Raw genomic sequence first — 27228 nt, forward strand, 5'->3', positions numbered from 1 at the left:
GTTATGACAAGCGGCCGGTAAGATATATTATCAATCTACTGGTCATAATCATAAACAGATGTCTGTTTGCATCCAGGTGGCTGCCTGTCGTTGCCCGTCCCGGGCCTGAAGCTTGTTACAACGTAACCGCTCCTGACTGCTCAGCGCACACGTGTTAACACCCAAACCACGCCTCCTTGTCCCTAGAGCCAATCACCGGCCGTCATAGTTCAGCGCGTCTTCCTCTCAGCAAATCACAGCAATCGTTGTTGTTGTGGGGGACATTCGCAGGCTCCGAGGCCCTTCTGCTGTCGGTAGGGAGGAAGGTATGGCTTCATTGTTTTTGACCGGCTTCGTGAAGTATTTCTAAAAAGAAAAAAAAAGAAGAAGAAGTAGATTAAAAAATAAACACTCCGGCTCTTTTTTGCTTGTGGCAAACAGACTTCTAACAGAACCAGACACCGCTTGTTAACATTAAATCCTTCCTCTCTCACTCGTGTTTCCTCTCAAATGTCCACTTGCTCTTGGTGGTCTGTGAGATGATAGGTTCAGGTTTCGCTGCGGGCTGCTGAGACAGGGTCGGATTTTAGCTGACAACCAGCTGAATAGAGCGAAACCACCAGACAGTTGTATGAATAGCTGTATTGTGGGCGCTGGCTAGCCGGTGTTTGTGTGTGTCTATATGTGTGTGACAGGTCAGTTTCACATCTATAGGCCCACGCCACAGCGAGAGTCTTGGTTAATCTGTGTTGTTTTAGACGCAGAGCGCTGAACTTTAGCTTTGTTTTTCCCCCCCCACACTCGTATGTCAGGTCTTCATCATTGCTCTGTCCAGGCTGACACGGTGTGCTGCCGTGCTAAGGAGTAAATTGCCGTTGACAGCGACTTGTCCTGTTGTTTATGGTCGTCCCTGGCTGTCAGCCTGCAGTGCCAGAGTCTCATCATCTCTGCCGAGGATGCCGCAAACAAACAAGTCAAGAAACGCCCCGGCGGTTGACTCTCCGGGCTCGGTCCAAGTGGGAGCTTCCGCAGAAGCTACAGAGCCGGCGTCCCGGGAGGAGATTCAGGCTGCCGGGGACTCGGGAAGAGGGGGGGAAGCTGAGGATAATGTCGGTGACAGAGAGATCATCAAATCACCCAGTGACCCCAAACAGTACAGGTAAAAAAAAAAAAAAACCTCTTCTACCGCACAGTCAAGAATTCCTACCAGATTCCCATGAGGATTTAAATAACTCATTATACTGTTTAAAAAAAGGAAAAGTTACATGATTTATCTTTTCTATTATGTATGTTATTCTCACTCGAAGGTATTAATAGGATTTCATGTGTAATGAAATACATCTTGCTAAAGTTCTGCATTCATGACTGTGAAAGTGCTGACAAAACGACCCAGATCCACTAACCCAGATCCAAAAATGATATTGAGCCTCCCATCCAGCTGGATCAGTGCAATATTATTGTAGTCTGATGGGATGATTTCATGCTTTAAGCACAGACCAGTGCCTCCGGCCTCTGTGGGGCATGGATGGAATTTTTGCTGTGAAAAAGTATAGCACAAGACAGGCTGAAAGGGTATAAGATACAATCTGCAAAGGGATAACTGTTAACCTGTTAAGAAAAAGCAATGAAGGCTCTAAAACTCAAATGACACCACAGTGCTTCTCCTTGTGTTATCTCACCTTTGACTTTACTCTCCTCAGGTACATTGTGTTAGAAAACGGGCTGCGAGCTCTGCTCATCTCAGATTACAGCGGACCAACAGAAGATGGAGAGTCAGATGAAGGCGAAGAAGAAGAGGAGGAGGAGGAGGACGACGACGACGACGACAATGATGAATCTGAAGATGGATCAGAGGATGGGTCTGAGGAAGATGACGAAGATGAGGGCAGCGATGATGAAGATGATTACAATGAGGGGAAAAAGAAGAAAGGAAATGCAGAGAAACAGGTACAGGAAACAAGAGAGCATTTAATATAGACTTTATTTATGTTTTGTAAAACTGCACTGTTTGAAATAATGTAAAAAAACAAATTGACTCCACTACTCCACAAACTATTTAAAGTGCAGCTTTTATGCTCTTCTATATTTTCTGCAACATGTTACAGTGGTTAATACTCTGATGAAATACAGCCAGAGTTTCAAATATTCAGAATTTAGGATATGTGCTCAGGCTTGAGACTGCACTAAATGCTTTGTTTCAAACAGTTGTTTTTATATATGATCAGTGGCAGATCTAGAAAATTTTCCATGGTGGGGTAACGCAAAAGAGGTGCAAGAGATCTAGCAGGGTGGCACATACCTCTTCAGTGAAGCTTGTGAAAATCCCCTATATGTGAATAGAGTCAACAAAATATTTTAAAAAACACACTTTTGTTTTATCATTATCTCTTCTAAGAAAATAAAGACAAGTTTAATTTTTTACAAGCTTTAAAGTAGAAAGACTTTGCTCACACCCTGCAGTACTCCCTGTCAAAACAATGGCAATATTACACATTTGAAAAGTATTTTAATAACATAAAAGTTGGGGTGGATATCTCAACACTCAGAAGCTCCACCCACCTGATGTTCAAACCTCCTTTTGCAAATACCAACCAATGACAAGAAAGCTTAAAGCTACAATGTGTAAAATCTCACCACTAGATGTCAGTAGATTGCAATCTACTGAATTCTGTTTTCTTTCCACTCCCGATTCAAGTGTATCTTAGCTACAGTGGCCGCTGTAAGACAGACAACCCTGGCTGTGGTTCATCTGCAGTGAGTATAGGCTGTCGGTCCTCTGTTTACCTCAGCTGTCAATACGCCAGATGTCCACAACTATTTACTCTGGAGGAGGCTGTAAAACTTTGTGAAAGGTGTCCGATACGAATCGATGAGTCAGTGAAGCTCCTGTTGGTCTCTGTTAGCTGCTATTAGCTTCTGTTAACTTTCTTTGAAGTGGCTCTAACTTTGTTGGATTGGGACAGTTGACGAATAAACTGTCATATGATGTGAGAATGTAATCAAACTCTTTATCAAAGTGTGTTTTAGAAAACAAGACTAACGCTAGCTGGATGTTGTTGTTAACAGCTCTCTGTAGATGTGAGGTTCGCGTGTCTAATCTGCTGATAATAAGTAATTGCGACAATATCGGAATAAATAAGCATGTTAATGCACTGTGTTAGGTTGGGTGTGTTAAATCCTTGACTTAATTTCAGGAGATGAGTCTCGAGGTGTTTCTTTCCTTTGTATTTTCACTTCTTGGTGAAGGCACGCCTTCTCAAATGATAAAAAATAGGTGTGATCCTTTTATATTTTGAGTCTGAAGGTGGAGAGATGAATGAAAATTTCCCTTCATGACGTGCAAATCTCAGTGAGTTCTCAATTCCTCGGCCTTTAGCAAACTACGTATGTGGCTGGTCTCTAAGCCACATACATATATGCGTTTATGCACCTCTCTGCATTTAATCATTAGTTATTATTATTAATCTCTGGCTCTTGTCTACAGCATGTCGTTGTCTTGTCTTCCTCCCCTCATGCCAACCAGTCACGGCAGATGGCTGCTCCACCCTGAGCATGATTATGCTGGATGCTTCTTCCTGTTAAAATTGAGTTTTTCCTTCCCACTGTCGCTAAAGCGCTTGCTCATAGGGGGTCATGTGATTGTTGGGGTTTTCTGTGTTTTCTCTGCATTGTTGTTGCGTCTTTACCTTACAATTATGCATCAATTTGTTTTTCACTAATCAGTGTATATTTGTGAACACAGTATTCTATGTTTCTGTTAAATAAATGGCTGCCTGTATCTTTTAAAGAGAAGGAAACCTTAAAGACAGAGGTGTTATGGGCTTGTTTCAGATGGTGGATGATTGGAGGGTCTCCACTAATGCCCAGTATTAGATAAATCAGAACTATTTTGTTCTGTTAATCCTACAAAACTACCCCAGTACAGTAAGCATCTGGAGCTAACACTACTTTAAACATGTCTGTACCTGAAAGTTCTTTTCATATATTGCTTTTGGCATTTAAAAGATAAGATTAGTTTTCGATATTGTCAGCTAAGGCCATAAAACTATCAAACTCAACAATTTTGTGGTCTGCGTCTCAGTACTTTATTACATTGGTTTCTGTTTTTATGGCCTTTTTGGCAGCAAGATAAACAGAATATCATTCAAGTTTTCCCTGAAGTGCAATGCCAGACTCAGATATGCCTCGATATCCTGTGTTTCAGTCTGCGGCAGCGTTGTGTGTTGGTGTGGGCAGCTTCAGTGACCCCAGCGATCTCCCCGGCCTCGCTCACTTTCTGGAACACAGTGAGTAATTAATCCAGTAGACAAGTATTATCATCTTATTCAAAAAGTTTTCATTGTTCTTTAATTCAGTGGTTTCTCCATCCATTTTAAATGTTTCCTATCACACATCCTAATTTTAAATGCATCCTTGTGTAGTTTGTTTTAATTATTTAGTGTGGCTCTTAGCCTATTTTGTCTCGTTCAGTATCAGTTAACAATATGTGACATTTCCCAGAATATCCATCTCCAGAGGGACCAGATCCACCCACTGTGGGGCCACAGGGCAAAAAATTAGTTTTCAGGCTCCTTTTGACCCACTTTTCCTCCTGCTCTCTGTGTATTATGCATCTAACTCATCACTTACAAATGCCCATTTACTACATAGAATGCATAATAATGTATCCCAAAATACAGTAAACAGCAAATAATCCAGCAAAGATTGTTGTGTACCAGTTGCTTTTGAGCATTTGCAGCTTTCTCCTACTGAATGTCCCTTTTGTTTTTTAACTCCTATACATAATATAAGCAAAAATTAATTTATTCCTGTATAAGGAAAGTCTTAGAATGTGAGATGCAAATAATTCATTTACTACCAACCAAGTGACAGTGATTGTGGGGTTTTGGGGCTCCTGGAAAACTGGGGCCTGTCGGTTGATGTCTACCTTGCCTTGTTGGCAGATTAACTTTAGCTCACCTACAAGAATAAGGCAAGAAATCACTGCATTCACTATGAGGAAGCAAGCAAGATATTTTTCAGTTGGGGGAAAAAAAAGCTAGGCTTGCACAAAATGCCACATAACTTCAGAATTGCAATCCAATCTATTGATGCTACTGTCAGCAGAGAAATTGCTATCTGTCTCCTCTACCAATTGTGATTGTTGAACATTGTTTCCAAATGATCATTCTGAAAGGAAACCTTTTCTCATGCTGTCACCAAATATTCCCGGCACTATTTAGAGTTATGCACGCGACTTCATCTGAGACAGAGTTATCAAAATTCTATTAAGGCTGAGCCAGAAATGTGATGTGTTATTGTCTGCATTTGTCTCATTGTCCACATAAATAAGAAAACCACAAAAGACACATCATGCAAGTAGCTTTAGTAGATTATTTTCTTTGGATTCCTTTTTTTTTTTGATGATTTGTAATCCCTTCTCTCTTTTCACCCTTACTGTGATTTCGTTGTCGCCCAGTGGTGTTCATGGGCAGTGAGAAGTATCCATCAGAAAACGGCTTTGATGCTTTCCTCAAGAAGCACGGTGGGAGCGACAATGCCTCCACGGACTGTGAGAGGACCATCTTCCAGTTTGACATTCAGAGGAAAAACTTCAAAGAGGCTCTTGACAGGTTAGGAGTCAGTTGGGTTTTTTTGTTTTTTGGTTGTTATCTTTTTTTTTTTTTGAGCAGTCATCCTTACGAGGTGGTGATGATTTACAGGTAAACACAAGACAGAAACAAGAAAAAGGAGAATATAAACTCATATTATGCAACGGAGACAAGTTAGAACAATTAACAATGAAACCAAATACTCATAGAGGCTATAAGGGAAAATCTATGGTCTAATCCAAACAGTAAGGCACTTAACATGCTAAAGCATAATTTACCAAATAAAAGTTCTAGCAGACCTGATGATTATAGTGTGAAAATGTCTAGCATCTGTCAACCATATTCCCTATTAGCGCTCTCTTTTACTCTTCAGTCCTAACATTTTTGCTTTGTGGACATAGCCACCGAGACATCATCCATGGGTTTGTGGACTCTACATTTTGAAACCTCACTATTGCAGTTTTGACTGCCATTAAACCATTATGTCTAAATATTGCCAGAAATTACCTTATTTTGATCAGAAGGTGGCGTAGCAAGTTATCAGCTAACCATATCAAATTTGGTTAGCAAGCTGAATTCATAAACTGAACGGGTGAATCAAAGGGACGCATTTACCTGGTAATTACAGTGCCAAGTATGAGATGAAGAAAATGGTTTTGGACACTGCCAGTTTTAATTTAAATTATGCCTAAATCCTCTTTTAGTAATAACTTGAAACTTTAAAGTTAAATTTAAACCACTGGCATGTCACTCCATGTTTTAGTTAAATTAGGGGTTTAGTTCAATCTGAACAGTGTGACTGTATAAAGTAAGTGATATGAAGTAAGAATAGTGAAAATTGGATGTCATATATTCAGATCTCAGAGGCCGATAGATGTAGTGTGGATCATGGTGTGCACTTGGATATATATTCGACGTGCGTCCATCTAGATCTGATTGTTTATGTCTGATCTGTGCTCTGTCTGTCTGTCGGTCCTTCTAGCCTCTGATTATTACCGCTTTGTCCTGTTGTTCTCAGGTGGGCACAGTTCTTCATCTGCCCCCTGATGATTCGGGATGCCATTGACAGGGAAGTGGAGGCTGTTGACAGTGGTGGGTCTTGGTGCCTATGTGCATCACTCCTGCATTCTGAGAAATTAATACTGGTTCTTGTAAAGTGTTTTAGTGCGCAGAGCTCTTTTTATCACCGCAGACATTTGTCTTTTTCTCCCGTCTTACCTTTTCCTGTGTCCCTCCGTCTGTCTATCAGAGTACCAGCTGGCTAAGCCATCTGACTCCCACAGGAAGGAAATGCTATTTGGCAGTCTGGCCAAACCTGGACACCCTATGGGCAAGTTCTGCTGGGGTGAGTTAGTAAAAACAACCGCTGGGACAAATAATACACGCAGGGCCTCCTTGGGGTATGTTCAGCAATAACAAACAGGAGAGCTGAAACCTGCACCAGTTTACCTGCCTTCTCATATCCCTGCATGTGTTAGGCCTTCTCTCTGTCATGTATTATGTTTGTCACTTGATTGTTAACTTGTCACAATACCAGGGAATGCGGAGACACTGAAGCAGGAGCCCAAAAGAATGAAGATCAATGTGTATAAGCGGTTGCGTGCCTTCTGGAAGAAATACTACTCTGCCCACTACATGACTCTGGCTGTGCAGTCAAAAGGTCAGGAAAATCGGTCCCATTTATTATGCATCAAGAACTAGCCGATTAGTAGATTGACAGAAATGTAATTGGTTTCAATAATTTCATACACCAAACGAACCGATTCATTGAAAAAGCAATCTGTGTATTAATCAAAAATTCAGACGATCATTATCTCTAATAAGGATCCACTTCATCCATGTTCAGCCAACTGTAGATAATCATTCCCGAATCAGCTCGAATTGCTGTATTACTCAAAACAAAGTCACATACAAAGTATCTAATACATTTTCTTGGTTTCACAGAAAATATCACTCAGCTAATTAACTACAGCATACAAGTAAAATGATGAAGTGTTGACATTTGGTGCTGAGAAATGCCATCCTCATGAAACACTTACTCGCCCTCAATAAAATTCACTCTTGTTGCACCTCTTGTGCTGTCTTCTAAGAGTCTGCCAGTGTAGAGGGATGCAAAGGTGTTATAGTAGATCGCTAATTGGAGTAAAACAACTGGAAATATTTATAACCATCATTTCTGTTGGAAAATGATGAAGCATCGAAATGCTAAAGATTGAAGACACCTTTCCTTGCAAGGTTTTATAATATTCTTTATAATGCTCGCTTCAATTTTTTGATCACCTCTAGCACTTTGACTTGCTTGCTGCAGCAATGTATTTGCACCTGTGTGCATTAGGTCATTATGATGTCACTACATTGCACTAATCATTCTGGTTGTTTTCAGAGGTGAAATTAACCTCAGGCATCTGACCAGAGAGTGCGGTTAAACTTTTTCAAGCTATAGGCCAAAGGATTTTTCCTCATAATATCGATCGGTGTTGTCTGAAAAAGCTGCTTTTAGGAGCTTCCATGTCAGCAAGGGAAAACATCTGTTTTGAAGCCCAGCTGAACAATCCTACCTGGTTTTTACATCATGTTTCATTAAAGAATCCATCCATGCATCTATTTTCTTAACTGCTTATGTGGTTCAGAGTCACAGGGGAGTTGGTGCTCATCCTAGCTGTCATAGGGCAAGGTTGCCAGCCTGTTGCAGGGCCAACAAAGAGACAGATGACCATTCATGCTCAAATTCAGACCTACAACCAATTTAGAATCACCAGTTAACAAGCATGTCTTTGGACTGTGTGAGGAAGCCAGAGTACCCAGAGAGAACTCATAGAAGCATAGAGAGAGCACAGAAAGGCCCCAGCTGGCTGGCAAATTCGAAACAGTAACCATCTTGCTGTGAGGCAACAGTGTGAACTGACTGTTGACTTGGCACAAAAGAAGGGATAAAGAATAAAGAAGAACATTGTAAACAATTGCTCCTTTGTTGCTGAATTAAAATTATTTACTGTAGTCTTGAAAAACAACTTTGCGTCATTTTGTCTGACTTCCATTTAGTAATTTGAAACATGCACAGGAAAAAGCGGTCACAATTAAATTAACCATGCTATACATTCAAATGTTTGTAAAAAAGTCTACAATGCAAAATACAAAAGCTGCATCTTATTATACAATAATGTAAAAGCTCTAAATGTAGGCTTATGGTTTGTTTGCATTAGCAATAATTAAAAACTAATAAGTCTATACCTTATTTAGTTGGAAACACAGAAAGTCGTGAATTTTCATTTACATTTTAGCATTATATTAAAGCATGTAAAGCCACACTGTAACATAGTTTCTTTTAAAGCAGGCATTTTAGCATGTATCGTTACTGCACTGACTTCTTCCCAAATCTCAGTTGTTTTCAGCCAGAATAATTGAAACACACTCAAACTCTAATTTATCCTCCTTCACTCACTGCGTCCTTTAGAGAAGCTGGACACTCTGGAGGAGTGGGTCAGAGAGATCTTCACCAAGGTGCCTAACAAGTGAGTATTCAAGAAGAGGCTCTCAGTTGCTGTGATGAGAAGCTGGCGCTATATAGATTGAGTCTCAATATCCTCTGCTCAAATGTAAATGTCAAGCCTTTTTCACCATCTCTTTCTCCGCTTTCTTCATCTCAGATGCTTTTTTTCTTCTTCAAAATTATGCACCTGGAAGGGATCGCTTCTCCCTAAAGCGGAGCTGAGCTGAATTTGTGTTTTTTTTATGTTTGTTTTTTTTGCTGCACAGCTTCCGTATGCTTTATGAGTCATTGCAGAACCTTTTTTAGTGAATCAGTGTCACTGTTACACACATAAAAACCACATAACCTCCAGTTTTTAAGGCTTTCATTTCAATTAAAGGATTACATTTCCACATGCTCACATCTATGCTTATAAAATTGCCTGAAGTGACTTTAACTTCTTTAGATGAACTAAATTAATTTTCATCAAGCTTTAAATGAATGAAAGGATTTTATAGCTGTGCCTGACAGAAATAATGTGCTATTACTTTCCCGATTGTGTAAACAGTAATTGGAGACATCCATCCTCAATCTTATACTTGAAACCTTTTCCATTAACTGTTTTCTATGTTACTTAAAACATAAGGGTGGGTTGAAGTCGCTTTAATTACGTCTTGGAACTGTTTAAGTTATGTTAATCCTCACGGTAGTGTTTTTGTGTTTATAGTGGTTTGCCCAAGCCAGATTTCTCTGATATGCTGGATCCTTTTGACACAACGGCTTTCAGCAAGCTCTACAGAGGTACTGACACACCTTACCGGATATCTCTAAGCACATCTGGTGAACGGCAGGTTCCCACATATAAATAAGCCCTAACAGGTTATGTAAGTAGTGGTTCTCAAAGTGGGACCTTTGGGGTCCTCCATAGATCAATGATTTGTAGCCCAGGGGTCTCCAGAGTAGTTTGTCATCATTTATAAAAACATACTGTCTCATTTAAAATTTCATATCCAGTTTCAGACCATGTATTTAGAACAAGCACATTGGGTCCATTACTCCCTTCTACATTTGGGCCAGTAGAAGCCCTGACATGATCGGGACACATCCTGTGAAATCCTTTGCTTCTCTGCTTATTATCCAACTGGCTAGTTATTGAGCACAAAGAAATAATTCACTTCATATCCTGAAGTGACACTAATCCCAAAACAGCTTTCAGTCAGTCCCTGTGATGATGCATATAAGACATTTATAATGAGTCCGGATGTATTCAAAAGAGCCGCTGAGGACCAAAATGTGTAATATGTCAGCTGAGATGAGTTACTCGAGGCTGTCAAGCTGATTCAAATTGCAGTTTTAAAGGGGACTTGTTGTTCTCATTTCCAGCTCCATATTTTTATTCGTGGACCCTACTAAAGTAGTTTTTCACATAGTTAAAACTGAAAATGAGTAGAATGTACAAATAATTTTTATTGTGTACAGGGACTTGTTTGCCGATGCTCAGTTTATCGACTTTCTTAGACAAACAATTTTGATGACCATAATGGGGTTATCATCTGTCACTGACATACAGACCCAAGAATAGTGGAAACAGAGTGTTATAGAAGCCTGAATAGTTGGGAGTAATTGGCAGAGTTTAACATTAGCATACGAAAATAAGAGCATGCACAATAGGCTGCCTTTATGCAATTTTATTTAAAATATATGTAACAGAAAGAGGAAAGAGCTCTGAAATAATCAGGTTGATACGTTTCAGAATTAAAAAATCGGTGGTTCCATTTGCTTTTTCTGTTGATGTCAGGTTTACTTCTCCAGGCCAAGTGTCTGTTCGATTCAGCTACTTGATGGTGTTTCTCCACCTGTTTGCATTCACAGTTGTCCCTGTCGGGAAAGTTCATGCTCTGAATATCACCTGGGCTCTTCCTCCTCAGGAGAAATACTACAGGTGAGCGTCATGCAGAACATATACAACAAATATAGAGTCACACAATGCTCTCCCCTCACTTGAGAGAAATTTCATCAAATTCTTTTGTTTTGTTTTTTTTCCCCATCCATGTATTTGAATTGCATTGATGTCTCTTCATATAAATATAGAATTAGGTCAGCCAAAAGATACCATGCTTTTCCCCTGATTGTAGATGGATTGCATCAATGTTTTTTGTTTCTACTTTTCATTTTCGTCAGAGTGAAGCCTCTCCACTACATCTCTTGGCTGATTGGCCATGAAGGCACAGGAAGCATCCTCTCAGTGCTTAGGAAGAAGTGAGTGTTATTGCTTCTGTCTGTTTGTTTTTCTGATTTGAGGGCACTCCAAAACCCAATTAAAAGCTCTTCAATTTGCTGGGCATACATGAGCTTTTTTTCCCGCTCTGCGCCAGCCCTGAGTGTTTGAGCCCAATCTTCATACTATACACTTTGCCATCCCACTTGACAATGTGATTCATACGTTCTCGTCTCTGGATATGGCTGTACAAGTGCATTTCAGCCTCTTGTTGCTAAGTGGTGAAGTGATTTACCAAACCTTGTGTCATCCCACGTTACCAAGAGCCCATCCAATGCTCCCTTTACCATCAGCACCACTTGGATAGTCTAAAAGAATGCTCCTATTTACTGTTTATGATCCTTTCAATTGTTGATAAATGACAACAGTGAAATTTGAGTGTACTTTGACTCAATTCCCAAACTGCAAAGGCAGTGGAGTGGTTGTTTTTATTGAATTCAGACAATCCTAGCAAAAAGGGCCAAGAGATGGGCTTAAAAATGGGAACATGTTGTCCCCCTCTGTCAGATTTGGAAATTATCTCCATGTCCGTCTGTAGAACATTACTGATCAGAGGCCTTGAATTATCATACCATGTTCTTGCTGATTATGTACCATTGATAAATCCATTAGAAATACGCCATATAACCCAGTGTAATAGTACATTTTTGTAAGTGCAGTATAAAAACTGCAGTATGGAAAAGTTTTAGATTCCTCCTAGTTGCCTATTCTAATACAGAGCAGACTTCTCAACCAAACTTGTCCTTTAAGTGCATCATCACATGAATGAAAGATGTCTTTATACTCTTAAACAACTGAAGCGTTCACCTTGATTTAGTGTCCAACAAGTCTCAGATATCTCTAAGCTGTTCAAATGAATGATTTAATATTACATGTATTTTCTTCACTGTTCACTCCCCCAGTAGAATGTGAAGTGTTTGCAGCCAGGAATCATCAAGTGACATGTCTTGAGTGCCCTCTATTTATTGTTCATTCATTTTACCGCATACAACAGTGAGTAATTCTTTAGTCAAAGGCCTATTTGTGTTAATTTGTTGTTATGTTTCTATGTTGCATTTTCAAAGGTGCTGGGCTGTGGCTTTGTTTGGAGGAAACAGTGAAACTGGCTTTGACCAAAACACCACCTACTCCATCTTTTCAATCTCCATCACCCTAACTGATGAGGGTTTCCAAAACTTCTACAAGGTAAATAAAAAATTTTAACATTTGTTATTTCTTCTGCATTTCTTTCAAAATAAAAAGGAAAAAAAACCTTGGGATTGGGCAAATTAAATTAATCAGCGGTTTAAGCATCAATCTCCCACGCAAAGTTTATTATTTATTGTCATATCATAAAGAGTCAGGTTTTCTTCATTATTAAGATACTGGAAGTAGCTCGCATACAACAGTTAAGGTCAAGGAAGCACTGTGCGTCAGTTGCTATGGCAACTCTTGTATTTAACACAAAGGCAGTGCCTGATAATTCGACAAGAGGACCATTTCCTACTCTTAAGTATGCAATGGAAAAATATCCTGTTCACCGTTACGGAGGTAATTTCTGTATAAATACTTAAATAACCTCAAGAATATTGTTTATTTAGATCAAGAGCATTTGATATAGAGAGAGTAACCTCTCAATTCACTGAGAAGACAAGAGTTTTATGGATAAAAATATGAGATGAAGTCAAGTGTAAGCTGAGCTAGTGGTATATTTCTGGTGGTACACCTGAACAAGTCGATCAACTATACAATCCAGTCGGTTACTGAGGTTCAACAGAAGGTAGTAATGGAAGTACTTTACACGACTTTTGTATTTCCTTGCTGTCGGATTAGGTTTAGACATTTTTTAGTCTTCTGTTTTTTTGTGGGAAGACTGATAATGGAATTAGGTATATATAATACCAGTCTACTAAAGTATGTGTATAGTTTTGTTAAGGGGCAGCAACTAAGTGCATGAAACTAATCATGATGATCTGGATCTGGGAACACCTTCAGTTAGTTTGCCCTATGGTGACAATAGCTTACTTTTGAGGGATATCCAGACAAGACTTTCCTGTTGACTTTTTACTGATTATAAATGGTGAAAAGGCCAATATAAAGCTTTTGTGAAACAATAGTTAATGTTTTCAAGATTTCCTTTTTAGCAGATAAAGTCCTTTTCCGCTTCATATGAATTGCTTCTCTACAAAGGCTGCTTAAACATTGTTGGTCAATGGAATTTTAACTACAAAGGGAAACCTTACAACCTTCAAAAGTCTTATCACTCACTTGGTTATATACCTATGCAGACTTTGGCTTATATAGATTAGCTTTTTTTTTCTCTTCTTTAAAAAATTGTTCTTTAAATAAAATGACTTGATTAGAGGGATCAGCAGACTCAAGGTGGATGACACTAAATAGTGTCAAGCTTGACATCAAAATTACAGTGTGCCATTGGATTACCAGTGACATGTCTCCCACTTCTCCTCCTGTTAGACACAAAGCAAGCCAACTTAATATGAAACTGGTGCCGGCAATAAAAACCTCCTGCAGTTCAGAAAAGTGTTCCCTCACAGGTTTAAGGCTGTATTTATATAAGGGGTTAACTTTGCTAGGAGCTTGCCTTAGGTAGCCCATAGAGTATTACAGAAAGCATACACCTCTCATTTAAGTAAGTAAAATGTATTTATATAGCACTTTTCACATATAAAAATCACAAAGTAAAACATAATAGCACGCACAGACCACCATAAATACAAAAAGGACATTTTTTTGTATTTATTAGGAGGCTACTGCTGGTTAACTTGACTAGCATAAAAAATTGACACTGACAAACAGCTATTCTAGTGCTATCCAAAGATAACAGAATGCACCCTACCTGCATCTCATATGCTCATGAATAAGCATGCTGCTTCTTACTTGTACATCTTCACAAGGATTGGGGATTGTGCCACAAACTGTATACAGACACTAATGGAAAAAAAGATCAGATTTTGCAAGAAGACCGAGACCATAAAAATCTGCCTGTATTTTTTAAGTGTCTGCTTCGCAGCTGATCTTGGCAAGAAACAGTCTGGTGCATAATTCCACTGTAATGAAGATATTATGTATTAATTAGCAAGACTGTGAAACCAGTGGACTTTGTTCCAGTCTTTGTGCTAGCTAAGCAAATCAGTTACTGGCAGTAGCTTCGTACCTGGTGTACTGCTATGAGAGAGGCATCAATCTTTTTTATAACTTGGCAAGGAAGCAAATGCATATTCCAAAATATCAAAAGGCCCCTTTCAAATTGATGTCTGGAGATAGAAAATACTCATTTTAAGTTATTGTAAGTGATTTTTTACTTTGTCACAACTGATGAACAATGGTTTTGTTCAATGTTAATAATTATTTTTTTGCTCTTACTTTAACGGAGATATTTTCATTTACATGTCTGATTCTCTAAAAGTGGGATCAAGACATGTATTACTGAGCTGTTAAGTATTCTGAATAAAACCACTTTTTCCAAATCAGTTGTCAGACCTGTTCCAATGACTATAATCAGGTAACCATAGTTAACATGATTGGCAACTTCTTTTTGGCATCAGTGTAATTGTTATGGATTATAAAACTTAACAATACCTCCATATCAATTGATTGCAGAAAGGAAGGAATAATTTTTTGCTGGAATTCTACTAACAAAAAATGTGGCTATACACTAATAATTTGCTTGTCTGTGGCTTTTAACAGGTGACTCACCTGGTGTTCCAGTACCTGAAGATGTTGCAGACACTTGGACCACAACAAAGGCACTTTCTTTCACTCACTTTCTCACACACACACACACACACACACACACACACACACACACACACACACACACACACACACACACACACACACACACCTTCAAATCAATCTTAACCCTCCAACAGTGCCTTAAATGGGGTCTATAAAAGTGAACACGAAATCCAAAACCGGTCCTTACTAAGATAGTTAGACAAGAACACACAGATAGAATATATATATATATATATATATATATATATATAATATATACCAAGAAGACTATATTTATATTACCTATGGGTTTTTTTAACAATTTACCTTGGGTTTTTTTTTTTCTCTGTTTGAAATCAAATATACAACATGGATTTTCTGTCTGTTTGATTGTCTCACTCGGTGCATTGTGGAGTGTGTAGTAGTAGTAAATGCTGCTTTATTTGGGATACTGACACCATGATATGTTTGGTTGGCTGTTCATTTGTATATTTATGGTCTTATTATTTTTGTTTTCGTTATGTTCCTTATTCTGTCTTAGAGAGTACTGGTGTTGTGACATCTAAGCAATTTTATGAGGTGAATAAAAGTTGTAATTCTTTGTTTCTGTCTATCTGTGCACTCAGGATATATGAAGAGATTCAGAGGATTGAAGCAAATGAGTTTCACTATCAGGAGCAAGTAAGGCTAACAGCCTTCATTAGTCGCTGAGTTGCCGTGTTTTGGACATGTAGCAATGTAGTAGTGTTATTATCAATGAGGATGTGTGAGTAAAACCTCTCGATTTTGATTTTCTCTTTGCCAGATTGATCCTATAGAGTACGTGGAGGACATTTGTGAAAACATGCAACTGTTCCCTAAAGAAGACTTCCTGACAGGAGATCAGTTGATGTTTGAGTTCAATCCAGAAGTAAGTAGTTCAGTAGTTCTGGGAGTGAACCACTTTCAGGGCTTTTATTCTAAAATGCAGAATGTCCTTTTTTAGATAACGATGTTAATGAAACGGGTCACTCAAAAGTAGAAAAATATAGATGTGTTTCTCATCGCTCCTTTAATGATTTTACTCAAAATCTATTTCTTGGAGCTGGGATCCTCTTTTCTGCTGGTGGATGTTATTTTGCATCAAAAGTTACAGTCTAATTGTGGCTTTGCATATTTTCTGTGTTAACGTCTGTTCTCTTTTTCTGTCTCATTGTTTTTGGCTGCTAAAACTGTCTCCCATTAACGTTGATGTTCTTTAGAAACTGAGGAAATATGATCTCTCTCTGTGCTGCAAACATCTTTTGATTTGATTTTGTGTGTGTGTGTGTAGGTGATCAGTGCAGCTCTGTCTCTCCTCACCCCTGAGAAAGCCAACCTGATGCTGTTGTCACCAGAACATGAGGGCCAGTGTCCCCTCAGGGAGAAGTGGTTTGGCACACAATACAGCATGGAGGGTATGTGTGTGTGTGTTTACTGTCACTGTAGCAGTTCCTTCGTACATTGTAAGCGTTCAGTGAATACATTGTCTTTTTTTCCCTTGTGTGGTGGTATTCAGCCACATATAAAGCAGAGCCAGCAGTAGAAATGCCAGCATTTATCTCTGTCTTTTATATGGCAAACAATGGTGTTGGAAAAGCATTTAAATTAAAATATAAAAGTACAGAGTTCACTTTATTCAGGAGTTGAATCAAATTGGCAAGTATTTCTTCTGTGTTAATAGATGTTTAACCTTCATACAGATATCCAGCAAGAGTGGATGGAGCAGTGGACAGGAAACCTGGAGCTTAACGCTGACCTCCACCTTCCTGCAGAGAATAAGTTCATTGGTAGGTGAAGAAACGTCTTTTTGCATTATGGGCAAAAAAGTGGGTCTTTCTGGCCTAAACTGTTGCATGCCGTATCTGAAAAGTGTCCAGTACGATGATGTGGACAAGATGTGCTCCAGCAGTTTGGACTTTGGCTCTCCATTAATCCATCCACGAAATACTGGTAATCAGATATATTGACCAGACCTGGATGAACTGTTTTTGTCAGTGTATTTTGTCATTTGTAATGCTCCCTTGTTAGTCACTGATCTAGCTGAGGTGTATTAATTCAAGCTAAAATTTGTGAAGTCAGGATGGTATTTTTCACTCTGGGGGAGGTTGAGTGATTTGAAACCCCACTCGGAGCATTTGCAGTAAGTTTTCTCCCCCTTACCTCGGCAGTTATTAAAGCAGCAGTTAAATGTTGTTGCACAGCATGTTTATCCTCCTCCTATAATTTAAGTCCAGGGGAGAGAAACTTTGCATTTTAGAAGTGGAGTGTTAAATTAGCTCAACCCATATTTTGACAGCAGCGCAAGATGGAGAAAAAATGTTTGAGAGATCACGATAGCTGTGCCGGAGGAAAGATGATCCTGTTTTTGTTGGCATACCCTTGTATAGCTTAACTGATTTCATGTGTGGTAAATTATGTATTTAACACTATTTTATACTAGTCTTTTCTTGTTGTAGTCTAGCAGAAATTCCTCTTTTTTCTGTCCAGATCAAGCCACAGCTTCTGTTGAAAATGAAAAACTTACAAGTGCCACAAACTGTAGTTCCTCGAATGGCCACTTGAGGCTGGCTTCAAAAGCAAGTCAGTCCCCATAAACCAGGGTTAGGGAACTCCAGGCCTCGAGAGCCGGTGTCCTGCAGGTTTATTAGTTTTACAAATAATTGAAGTTATTTTATTACAGATTGTGAAGGTAAACTATTTATTAGTGGATTCTAAAATACAAAGCATATGATAATACAGCATCTAACAGCTTAATCATTTTAGCAGAACAAAGTTATGGAAAAGTTACAAATCAGTTTTGAACAGCTTGTCGTTATAGTTATAAAATTTCACAGTGATATAGATTAAATCCATCACTGTCTACATTTTAAAATTTACCACATATCTGGCTACAACAAAAGAAAAACATTTTATTAAATTAATTATTTTAAAAGTAGAACAAAAACACATACACTTTACTCAGTGTATCATCACAGGGCCAGCTCCTGTAATACACCAGTGGATAAAGTGCTGTTTGGAATGTAAATTCAGACCGATCGGCACAAAAATGGTTACACAGCTCCAGTTATATTTGCTGATTGCATGGATTGAACGGTGTATGTTAATTAAAGGTCAATATTTTAATTTAAACAGAAAAACAAAACACCTCTGGCTCACTTCTGGCCAAATGCAAAGGTTGATTCATTCTGTCGTTGCGGTTTGCTTACAAACTTTGTAAAGTGACAGACCCACACGGCCAGCTTTACTAAAAGCTGGCAGCTTCACTTTCTGGCCCAAGGGTTTCTGAATCATTTATTGTGGGGGTAACATCTTTCTCTGTGTTGACAAGCGACTACATGTTTATCCCTAAACTGTATATAATGAATTGTCGAAAGTCACGCATTATTTATGAGGCTGTGCCGAGTGGAATGGTGATTTATTGTGTGTGTGCACTTGTTCAGCCACTGACTTCACCCTGAAGCCCTCTGACTGCCCAGACACCGAGTTCCCAGTCCGGATAGCCGACAGCGACAGGGGCTGCCTGTGGTACAAGAAAGATAACAAATTCAAAATCCCAAGAGGTAGACTGTGTGTTAGTGTGTGTGTGTACTTGTACTGTGTGCATCAATTAGCATGCAAGATGTTATTTTAAAGGTATTTAATGTCATTAGGGAATGGTTGACACCTGTTTGCTCGCTCTTCTTCTTTAGCCTACGTCAGATTCCACTTAATCTCTCCAGTAATCCAGCAGTCCGCTAAGAAGTGAGTTTAAGCTCAGATAAGAGTTTGTGAAAATAAGTGTTTGTTTTTTGCTGTGACCTTTGTTAATGTCTGCTTTTTTATCTGCTCTCTCTCTCCCACTGCATCCACTTATGTCTTTTTGTCACTTTTACCCCTCCTCCCCCTCCCCCACGTTTCTCCTTCCTCTGTCCTTCCACCTTCTTTTTCTATTTTGCCTGTTTTTTTTCTCTCTATCCTCCATCTCATCCTTCTTACCTCCTTCTGTACTATTCCCTGCCCCCTGTCTATTTCATTTTTCTCTTATTCTCTTTATTTTTCTCCTTCCTCTTGCGTTCTAGTGTGGTCTTGTTTGATCTTCTGGTAAACATTCTGGGCCACAACCTGGCAGAGCCAGCCTATGAGGCTGAAGTGGCCCAGTTGGAGTATAAACTGGTTGCTGGTGAGCACGGACTGGTCATCAAAGTTAAAGGATTTAACCACAAGCTTCCTGTGAGTAAGCATACATACACACATAGATAAACAGTTTGGATAGTGGCATGTTGTATTTTAGCCTCTGTACACCACCACAGGGGATTTTTAAATCAAATATTCAATGTACAATTGACGTACAGCCTTTCAGCTTTAATTCAAGCGGCTTTACAAAAATTTTGCTTAACTGTTTAGGAACTATATCAATTTTTATACATAGTCCCCATTTTTAGAGGCTCAAAATTAATTGGACAAACTGATGAAAATCCTTTGCAGTCAATGAGTGCCTGAAATCTAGAACCATCACTTGAGATGGTCTGCCAGGCTTTTACTGTACCCGCCTTCAGTTGGGACTCTCTGCCTTCTGTTTCGTCTTCAGTAACTGAAAACCATGCTGTGTTGGGTTGAGATAAGGTGAATTACTACGCCATTGAAGTATATGCCATTTCTTTGTCTTGAGAATCTCTTGGGTTGCTTTTGCAGCATGCTTTGGATCGTTTTCCCATTTGAACTGTGAAACGGTATCCAATCACTTTTGAAGCTGTTGGCTAAATGAGCAGAGAGCATAGGCCTGTACACTTCAGTATCCTCCCTGCTACTTCTACCAGCAGTCACATCATCACTAAACACTAGTGACCCAGTTTTGCTGGCAGCCATACACGCCAAAACATTGCCTCCACCATGTTTGACAGATAGCGTGGTATGCTTCAGATTATGAGCTGTTCCTTTCATTCTCCATACTTTTAGCCCCCCACCATTCTGGTACAAGTCAATCTTGGTTTTATACGTCCAAGGAATTTGACATGTTTTCTGGAAAAGTCGAATCTGGCTTTCCGGTTCTTATGTCTTTGTCACCTTGTCATAAACCTGCTATAATCACATTCACGAAGGTGTTTCTTGATTGTAGATTTTGTCAATGACATGTGAGTCCTTGTGAGTGTGAAAAAAAGGATTGACTTATTCGATGTAGTTGTTCCTGTGGTCTCATCAGTGCTTTCCTTTTAAAGAATGTGCCAGAGTGTTGATTTGGAAGCTCTGATAGGTTTATTGCAGTTTTTCAGTATAATGATGGACTCCTTGAATCATCTCTTTGGAGCTCATGTTGACGATTCCAGAGAAAAGACACCAAATGCAAGTCTGCTTAATTGTTATAAAATAACAGGAAATGGGCCTCAGCTGGCCATAAAAATGTCTGTCTGTAACACGTTTGTTTATTTTAAAAATCCACCTTGTTGGTGTGCAAAGGCTAAATTGATTTTAATCCCCCAACAGTTACAATTGTTTTGCATACATTTAACCACACACTGAATAATAAAGAATCTTATGTAATGTGTGTCTGACTTGTTGACCATATTTTTCTCTGTAGTTGATGTTTCACCTGATCATTGACCACCTGGCAGATTTCTCGGCCTCCCCTGACGTCTTCAGCATGTTCGCAGAGCAGCTCAAAAAGACCTACTTCAACATCCTCATTAAACCCGAGAAACTCAGCAAGTACGTTGCTTCCCCATTGCTATGCGAGATTATCAAGTGTATGTTGCCTTCTAGTGGTGAAATGTGTGACAGCCCTAAATAGAAGAGCCTCCGGTCGTCACCGTCCTCTTTTATCTTCTCGCTCTCATCCCTTTTTCTCTCCTCCAGGGACGTGCGCTTGTTGATCTTGGAGCACTCTCGCTGGTCCATGGTGGACAAATATCAGGCTCTAACAGCTGGTTTGACCACTGAAGAGCTGACGGAGTTCAGCCGGAGCTTCAGAGCTGAACTCTTTGCAGAGGGACTGGTGCAAGGGAACTTTAGCAGTGCAGTGAGTGGACAGCAGACAGCACACAGCACACAGACAAGCATACTGATTGACAATAATATTAGCTGATTAGAGTGAATCAGTCAACGTTCACGTCTACACTTGCATCAGTTGCTACTGGGTGTACTTGACATTGCCCTCGTGCTTGGCTGATTGCCTCTCCTCACTCTCTTTCTCTCTTATCTCTCACTATTCATTACTCTTTATTGTATTTCCTCCACAGGAGTCTGTGCAGTTTCTACAATATGTCACAGAGTAAGTCAGTTATTACACTGAATGCACTCCTTAATGAGAACACCAATACTATACAATCAAATAGATTTGTTTGCTATAATACGCCGTGATTCACATCAGCTTCAGTTGTTTAGTCCATGATTCGCCTTTCGCCTTCGCTTTTTTCCCTCTCTCCTCTTTACCTTCTCACTTATTTTACTCCCTTCTCTTCTCGTGTCTTGCCTGGCAGTAAGTTGCAGTTCTCCAAGCTGACAGCGGAGGTACCGGTGATGTTCCGAGTGGTCGAGCTTCCACAGAAGCACCACATCTGTAAGGTCAAATCGCTGAATAAAGGAGACGCCAACTCAGAAGTCACTGTTTACTACCAGGTATACACACACACAATTATACATGCACGTCTACAGGTCATCAATTCATTTTATCTCTGAAGGTTCATTTTTTGTATGCACACAAATTCATTCCCATTTTCTTTCTGTTTCCTTTTTATTTAGTCTGGCCCCAAGGCTTTAAGGGAGCACACGCTGATGGAGCTGTTGGTGGTGAGCATTACAATATGTTGCTTCTCTGTTTCCACACACTCCCTCTTTGATGCCGTCATCCCTCCATCGTTGACTGAGTTGTTTTGGGGGGGGGTTTCAGATGCACATGGAGGAACCCTGCTTTGATTTCCTCAGGACCAAAGAGACTCTGGGGTGAGTTTCTGCAGCGTTTGATAATATTTTTCTGTTCATTTAAAACCAAATTTCTGAAACTAAGCGAAACAGTGAGTTTTTCCATTTAAATTAGCATTACATGCTAATATTTTTCTAAAACTAGAAAGCTGCAGTTAATTTGATTTATTTGCATTTGTCCTAAATGTGCTCCATATGGAAATACACGACTTTTCAAAGTAACTTTCTTAGTATATCCAGTTCTCTTCCTCTTTTCTTTTTTCCTTTTTACATTTTTTTCTGCCATTTTGAGGGTATTGAAGTTATTTTATGTGAAAATCAAAGGTATGCAGAGAAACTAACCTTCTGTTTCCACCTACACGTCTCTGTCTGTATTGTATTTCATTACTTTGCCTTCTAGAAGGAACAAGCCTGTGCCGACCTTGTTAAGAGACTGTCGGATTTCTGTTTGGTGTGTCTGAAATGTGGGAGCTAGTAATATTTAAACCTGCGCCAAGCTGCTCTAGTTCTACTGGGACAAATGCTTTTCACATTGAAATTCAATTTTCATACTTGCCAGACTGGTTTTATTACAGAGTGCAAATCAGATGTAATGCAGTTTTTCATCAGCTTATTTCACCCGTATTTTCTCTAATCCTAAAGCATTCTTTTTGTCTCCGTCTGCAGATACCATGTCTACCCCACCTGCAGAAACACCTCAGGCGTTCTAGGTTTCTCTGTCACAGTGGAGACACAGGCCACGAAGTTCAAGTGAGTCTGCAACACAATGGAAACCTTTAATTTGCCCAAAGCAAGATACGATTTATCTTAACACCTTTCCCAAAACCAAGGTAAATCTATCTTGCTGTTCATCCAAACCCAAGCTGCAATTTATCCATGTGGCCATGGAAAGTGAAGCAAGTGGAAGTGATAAATGACTAAAGGAATCAAATGCGTTCTATACCCTACAATATATCTCTTACCTCTCATCTCTCTCAGCACCGAGCTGGTGGAGTTAAAGATTGAAGAGTTCTTGGCTTCATTCGGAGAGAAGCTCAATGCACTGACTGAGGAGGCCTTTAGTACTCAGGTCTGTGTAAATGTGTTTTGTTTTTTCTTATTGTATTTATGAGTTTCTCATTCTTATGGAAAAAGTTACAGAAAATGCTGCCTATCCAGGAATTTTCTAAATGTCAAAAGTTGTATCTCGTTCCATTAATAACACATTTCTGAGTCATGTAAAACCCGGCTGAATGCCTAAATGTGAAGCTGCACTGTGGTAGAAGTGACTAGAAAGCCTGTGTGCTCGTGTTTTCTGCAGGTGACTGCTTTAGTAAAGCTCAAAGAGTGCGAGGACACACATCTTGGTGAGGAGGTGGACAGGAACTGGGCGGAGGTGGTTACGCAGCAGTATGTGTTCGATAGGCTCAATAGAGAGGTGAGGACAACACGATGTTTAAAATAACGGCTCTGATGTTGTTTAAGACGTCCTCGTGCTGCTAAAGTAGTTCTGAGCCGTCGAGACGTGGACCTTGATGACCGTGGGACAAATACTTTGGTTTTGAGGGTTGTGGGTCAGTGCCTTTTTGTTCTGGTGCATTACAGGGTTGTTCAGTGTTATTTACATCCACATAAACACCAGGACTGTTTCACTGAATGAACAGAATGACCAATGCTATTCACTTGCTCTATGAATGTATTGCTGCTGAATGGGAGTATATTCTCACATAATTCCAGCCGCCTTATTCTTAACAGTTTGCCCCAACTTTGTCATCTATACTCCACTATGGGAAAATGTATGGTTCTACCACAGGTCCTCTAATTTAGTTGAAGTCTGGACTTTGTTTGGGACATTGCAACAACGTATTCTTTTCTTTTTCAGCCATTCTGTCGAAGATTTGCTGCTTTTCTTGGGATCATTGTCCTGTGGCGTGAGCCCAGCTTTAGCTGTTTAGCTGTTAGCTGACAGACGGGCTCACGTTCGACTGTAGAATATTTTGGTATACAGTGGAGTTCATGGTTGACTCATTGCAGTCCTGTGGCTGCAAAACAATCCCAAATCATCACCCCACCACCACTGTACTTGACAGTTGCTACGAAGTGTTTGTGTTGATTTTCAGCAAGTGTGGCGCTGTGGATTATGACCTGATATCTCCACTTGGGCCTTGTCTGGACATTGTTCCAGAAGTTTCATGGTTTGTTAAGATGCCGTTTTGCAAAGCTAAGGCTTGCTGCGATGTTGTTGTTTTTTTTTTAAATAACAGAAAAGGCTTTCTCCTGGCAATCCTTCCAAACAAGCCACTCTTTTTCAGTCTTTTTTAAATGGGACAGTCATAAGTGTTAACATTTAATATTATAACTGAGGCCAGTAGAGTCTGAGATGTAGCTCTTGAGGTTTTTTTGCTGCTTTTTTTCTCTGAGCATTGTGCAATCCACTCTGGGGAAGATTGGCAGCTGTCTTGAGTCCACTGAATACTCTTTGTCACTGTAGAATTAATTGACTGCAAATTGTTTAGAAGTTGTTTCCCTAAGATCATTGCCAATGTCTTCTTTCTTGGCACTCTGTTGCACACACCTGAATGCACCAGACCTGCAACCTGCCAAAACTTCTGCTTTTATAGAGGCGGTCACTCTTTCTGATGATCAGTTTTATCAAGTGCATTTTATCAACAGCGCCTAGTTCCTCTGGAAGCAGTAAGGATATTATTAGTTTTTAACACAGTGATTCCCCATTTTGGCTTTTTTCGTTTTTGATAAGTAAATGACACAATGAAATATTTTGTTTTTTCTATCCCTGATCATTTTAATCCAATTTTAAGATCTGCTAAGGACCAGATTATCTCTAATTATAGCCTCATACATAAAACCTTAAGTATAAATAGAGGGTGCACTTCCTTTCTATGATGGCTGTATATGTCTATATGTATGTATTCTCAGCTCTTTACAAAATATGAACATAGTTAATGCAAAGTATACAGCAAGCAAGAGGGAAATAATAAGTATTAACGAGAATGTTCACATGACTTGCATTTTCAAAGTTCAGTGGCTGAAGTTTGTGTTTTTAGGTCCTCAGATAGACATTGCCAAAGGAACAGACCACAGAAAAACTTATTACAGAACTACAGAACCTGTTTTATTTGTGCTCTATGAAAGCACAACACTATTTCAAAACTAATTGACCCACTGGGGACAGATAAACTGGCTGTTTGGTACTGTCAACATTGTTACCTCTCTAATTTATAGGAAAAAATGTGGTTTATCCTTTTAAAACATGTTTGGTTCTGACACTGAGAATTAAGCTGTTATGTTTCCAGTGAATGGTTCTGTCTTACCATTGGTCTGTGCCACTGTGTGTTCAGATCGAGGCTCTGAAACAGATGACGAGAGATGAACTCGTCTCTTGGTTCAAAGAACATCGTGGACAGAGCAGCAGGAAGCTCAGTGTGCATGTAAGCAATGTCTTTGTGTTTATGTTGCACAGTCCTTTACTTTTCTTTGTATTTTGGACATGATATACTTTATATCTGTACTAATTTCGTCTCTGTGTCCTTAAGGTGGTGGGATTTGGTGCTGAAGAGAATGATGAGGAGGGTAGTGGTGAAAAGCAGGAAGAAAAAGGCAAAGATGAGGATTTAAGGAGCTCAGCCTATGGTGAAGTGTCTAAGCTTACTTTCCTTCCCGCCTCTCCCAAAGTGGAAGGTGCCATAGCCATCATGGACATTCCTGCTTTCACTGAAGGCCTGCCGCTCTTTCCCTACCACAAGATACTTAAATAAACTTGTGCTCAGACTGTGAGACAGACTTATTCAGCCACATTCAGGGACTCTGCCTCATTAGAGATGCAGGCACTTAATGTGAGGTGAAGGAAGGTTGAAGCAGCTTTGGCTCCTTTCTGGACCTGGATTTCGTCTCTGGAGCCCAGCTGTAGGTTTTCCCCACACTCTGCGCATAAGCAAAAAGACTGAGAGTGATGATAGAGTTTTCTTTTAGCTAACTGATAGTCTGTTCTGCTTTCTCACATTCAATTATTTTATATCCTCAGCAGCTGTGAGAAACTGAAATTCTTTGAATCAGATTCTCATTTATTTGGTTCTCTGAGCTGTAGTGCTGCTACAGCAGTAAAAATCTGTATTTTCCGCTGTCTGCGTCGCAGTCCAGACTGAGTATAATTCAATTTAAAAACACAAATCGACTGTGAAAACAGCAGAAATGCTTTGAACTCCATGCGTGTGAATTTGTGTGCTGGATTTCAGGCTCTGGTGTGTGCTGTGGTTATTGGGTGACCTGGATCGTGCTGTGCTGTGAAACTGCAAAGAAATAAATCATCATCAGTCGATGTTGAGTGAATGAATGAAGCCGTTTAAGCTGTCTTCACAGCAAAAATACACTGAAACTTCAAATCATTGTGACTCTTATGTGACTCATATTAAATTTGAAAGGAGTTTTGATGTTCTGGATGCAGTTTTCTTGGCATGCAGTCACATTAAATAACACAGATGGCACAGAGAGACGAGTAGTTGCTAGAATCAACTGCGTCACACACTGAGGTTATTTTAAAGTCAGAAATGTTTGCATGCCGGTGACTCAACTTGATGTCATTTCTACAACTTTAAATTATGTGAAAATTATACATTACTCACAGACTCTCTGCCCGAACCCTGAAGAAGAGGCTGCCGCAGGTGATTTTGTCTTGGTCTTGTGCTTGGAGACGCTTTGCATTATTGAATGTAATTTTTTTTTTTTTATAAATTAAGCCAAGCTCAGCAGAGCATGTTAATAGAATTGACTAATATGCCTCATACTGTAGAAAAGCCTTCACCTGCAGCAGCTCCGCACGTGATGATAATTGTTATAGCTTTGATGGAAGGCAAAACAGCTCGTTGGCATAACGAGGATAAGCTTTATGTATGTAGGATAAAAATACAGTCAGTGAACTTTTCATTACCAAACCATAAGATTCACATTGTTCCTGTACCACACCACACAAGGCTCTTCTTCAGGCTATGCAGAGGCAAATCCACAGCTCATACTCTTACTGCATTGGGAGCGTGTTTGACATCACTGTTATGCTTGAAAATAAAGCTTTGCCAATCAGATGCTTTCCAGATGGTATTACATGATGGATCAAATTTTGATGGCACTTTTCTGTGTTCATAATTGCATATATTTTGACAAAATCCCCAACACTACTGGCTGAAATGTAGCCCCAAAACCATGACACCAAACACTGTTGTACCTCTCCCTGACCTCCTCCTTATGTATTGACAATAAACCTCAAATTTGGATTAGTCGTTCTAGAA

The 27228-nt window shown here is 39.6% G+C and overlaps 1 protein-coding gene across 4 annotated transcripts; it reads left to right on the forward strand.

Annotated features, from left to right (window-relative positions):
* The first annotated feature begins 243 nt into the window (after window positions 1-243).
* LOC116326064 (nardilysin-like) lies at window positions 244-27228 on the forward strand. Of its 4 annotated transcripts, none has more exons than XM_031747164.2 (32): window positions 244-305; window positions 815-1138; window positions 1680-1926; window positions 4184-4265; window positions 5438-5591; window positions 6589-6662; window positions 6820-6915; window positions 7108-7230; window positions 9025-9082; window positions 9767-9840; window positions 10912-10981; window positions 11221-11298; window positions 12382-12502; window positions 15005-15063; window positions 15661-15715; window positions 15840-15944; window positions 16347-16470; window positions 16756-16842; window positions 18496-18615; window positions 18745-18796; window positions 19114-19264; window positions 20610-20737; window positions 20885-21047; window positions 21268-21299; window positions 21508-21646; window positions 21770-21817; window positions 21918-21970; window positions 22616-22699; window positions 22928-23018; window positions 23250-23366; window positions 25288-25377; window positions 25483-27228. In XM_031747164.2, exons 2-32 carry the CDS (start codon window positions 936-938, stop codon window positions 25702-25704), a joined length of 3300 nt encoding a protein of 1099 aa, XP_031603024.2. In that variant the 5' UTR covers window positions 244-305; window positions 815-935; the 3' UTR covers window positions 25705-27228. The 4 variants fall into 4 exon arrangements, with proteins under 4 accessions (XP_031603024.2, XP_031603025.2, XP_031603022.2 ...); XM_031747165.2 differs by having other exon boundaries at window positions 248-305; window positions 901-1138; XM_031747162.2 differs by having other exon boundaries at window positions 267-305; window positions 792-1138.

Source organism: Oreochromis aureus, linkage group 19, assembly GCF_013358895.1.
Source record: "Oreochromis aureus strain Israel breed Guangdong linkage group 19, ZZ_aureus, whole genome shotgun sequence".
NCBI classification, from domain to species: domain Eukaryota; kingdom Metazoa; phylum Chordata; class Actinopteri; order Cichliformes; family Cichlidae; genus Oreochromis; species Oreochromis aureus.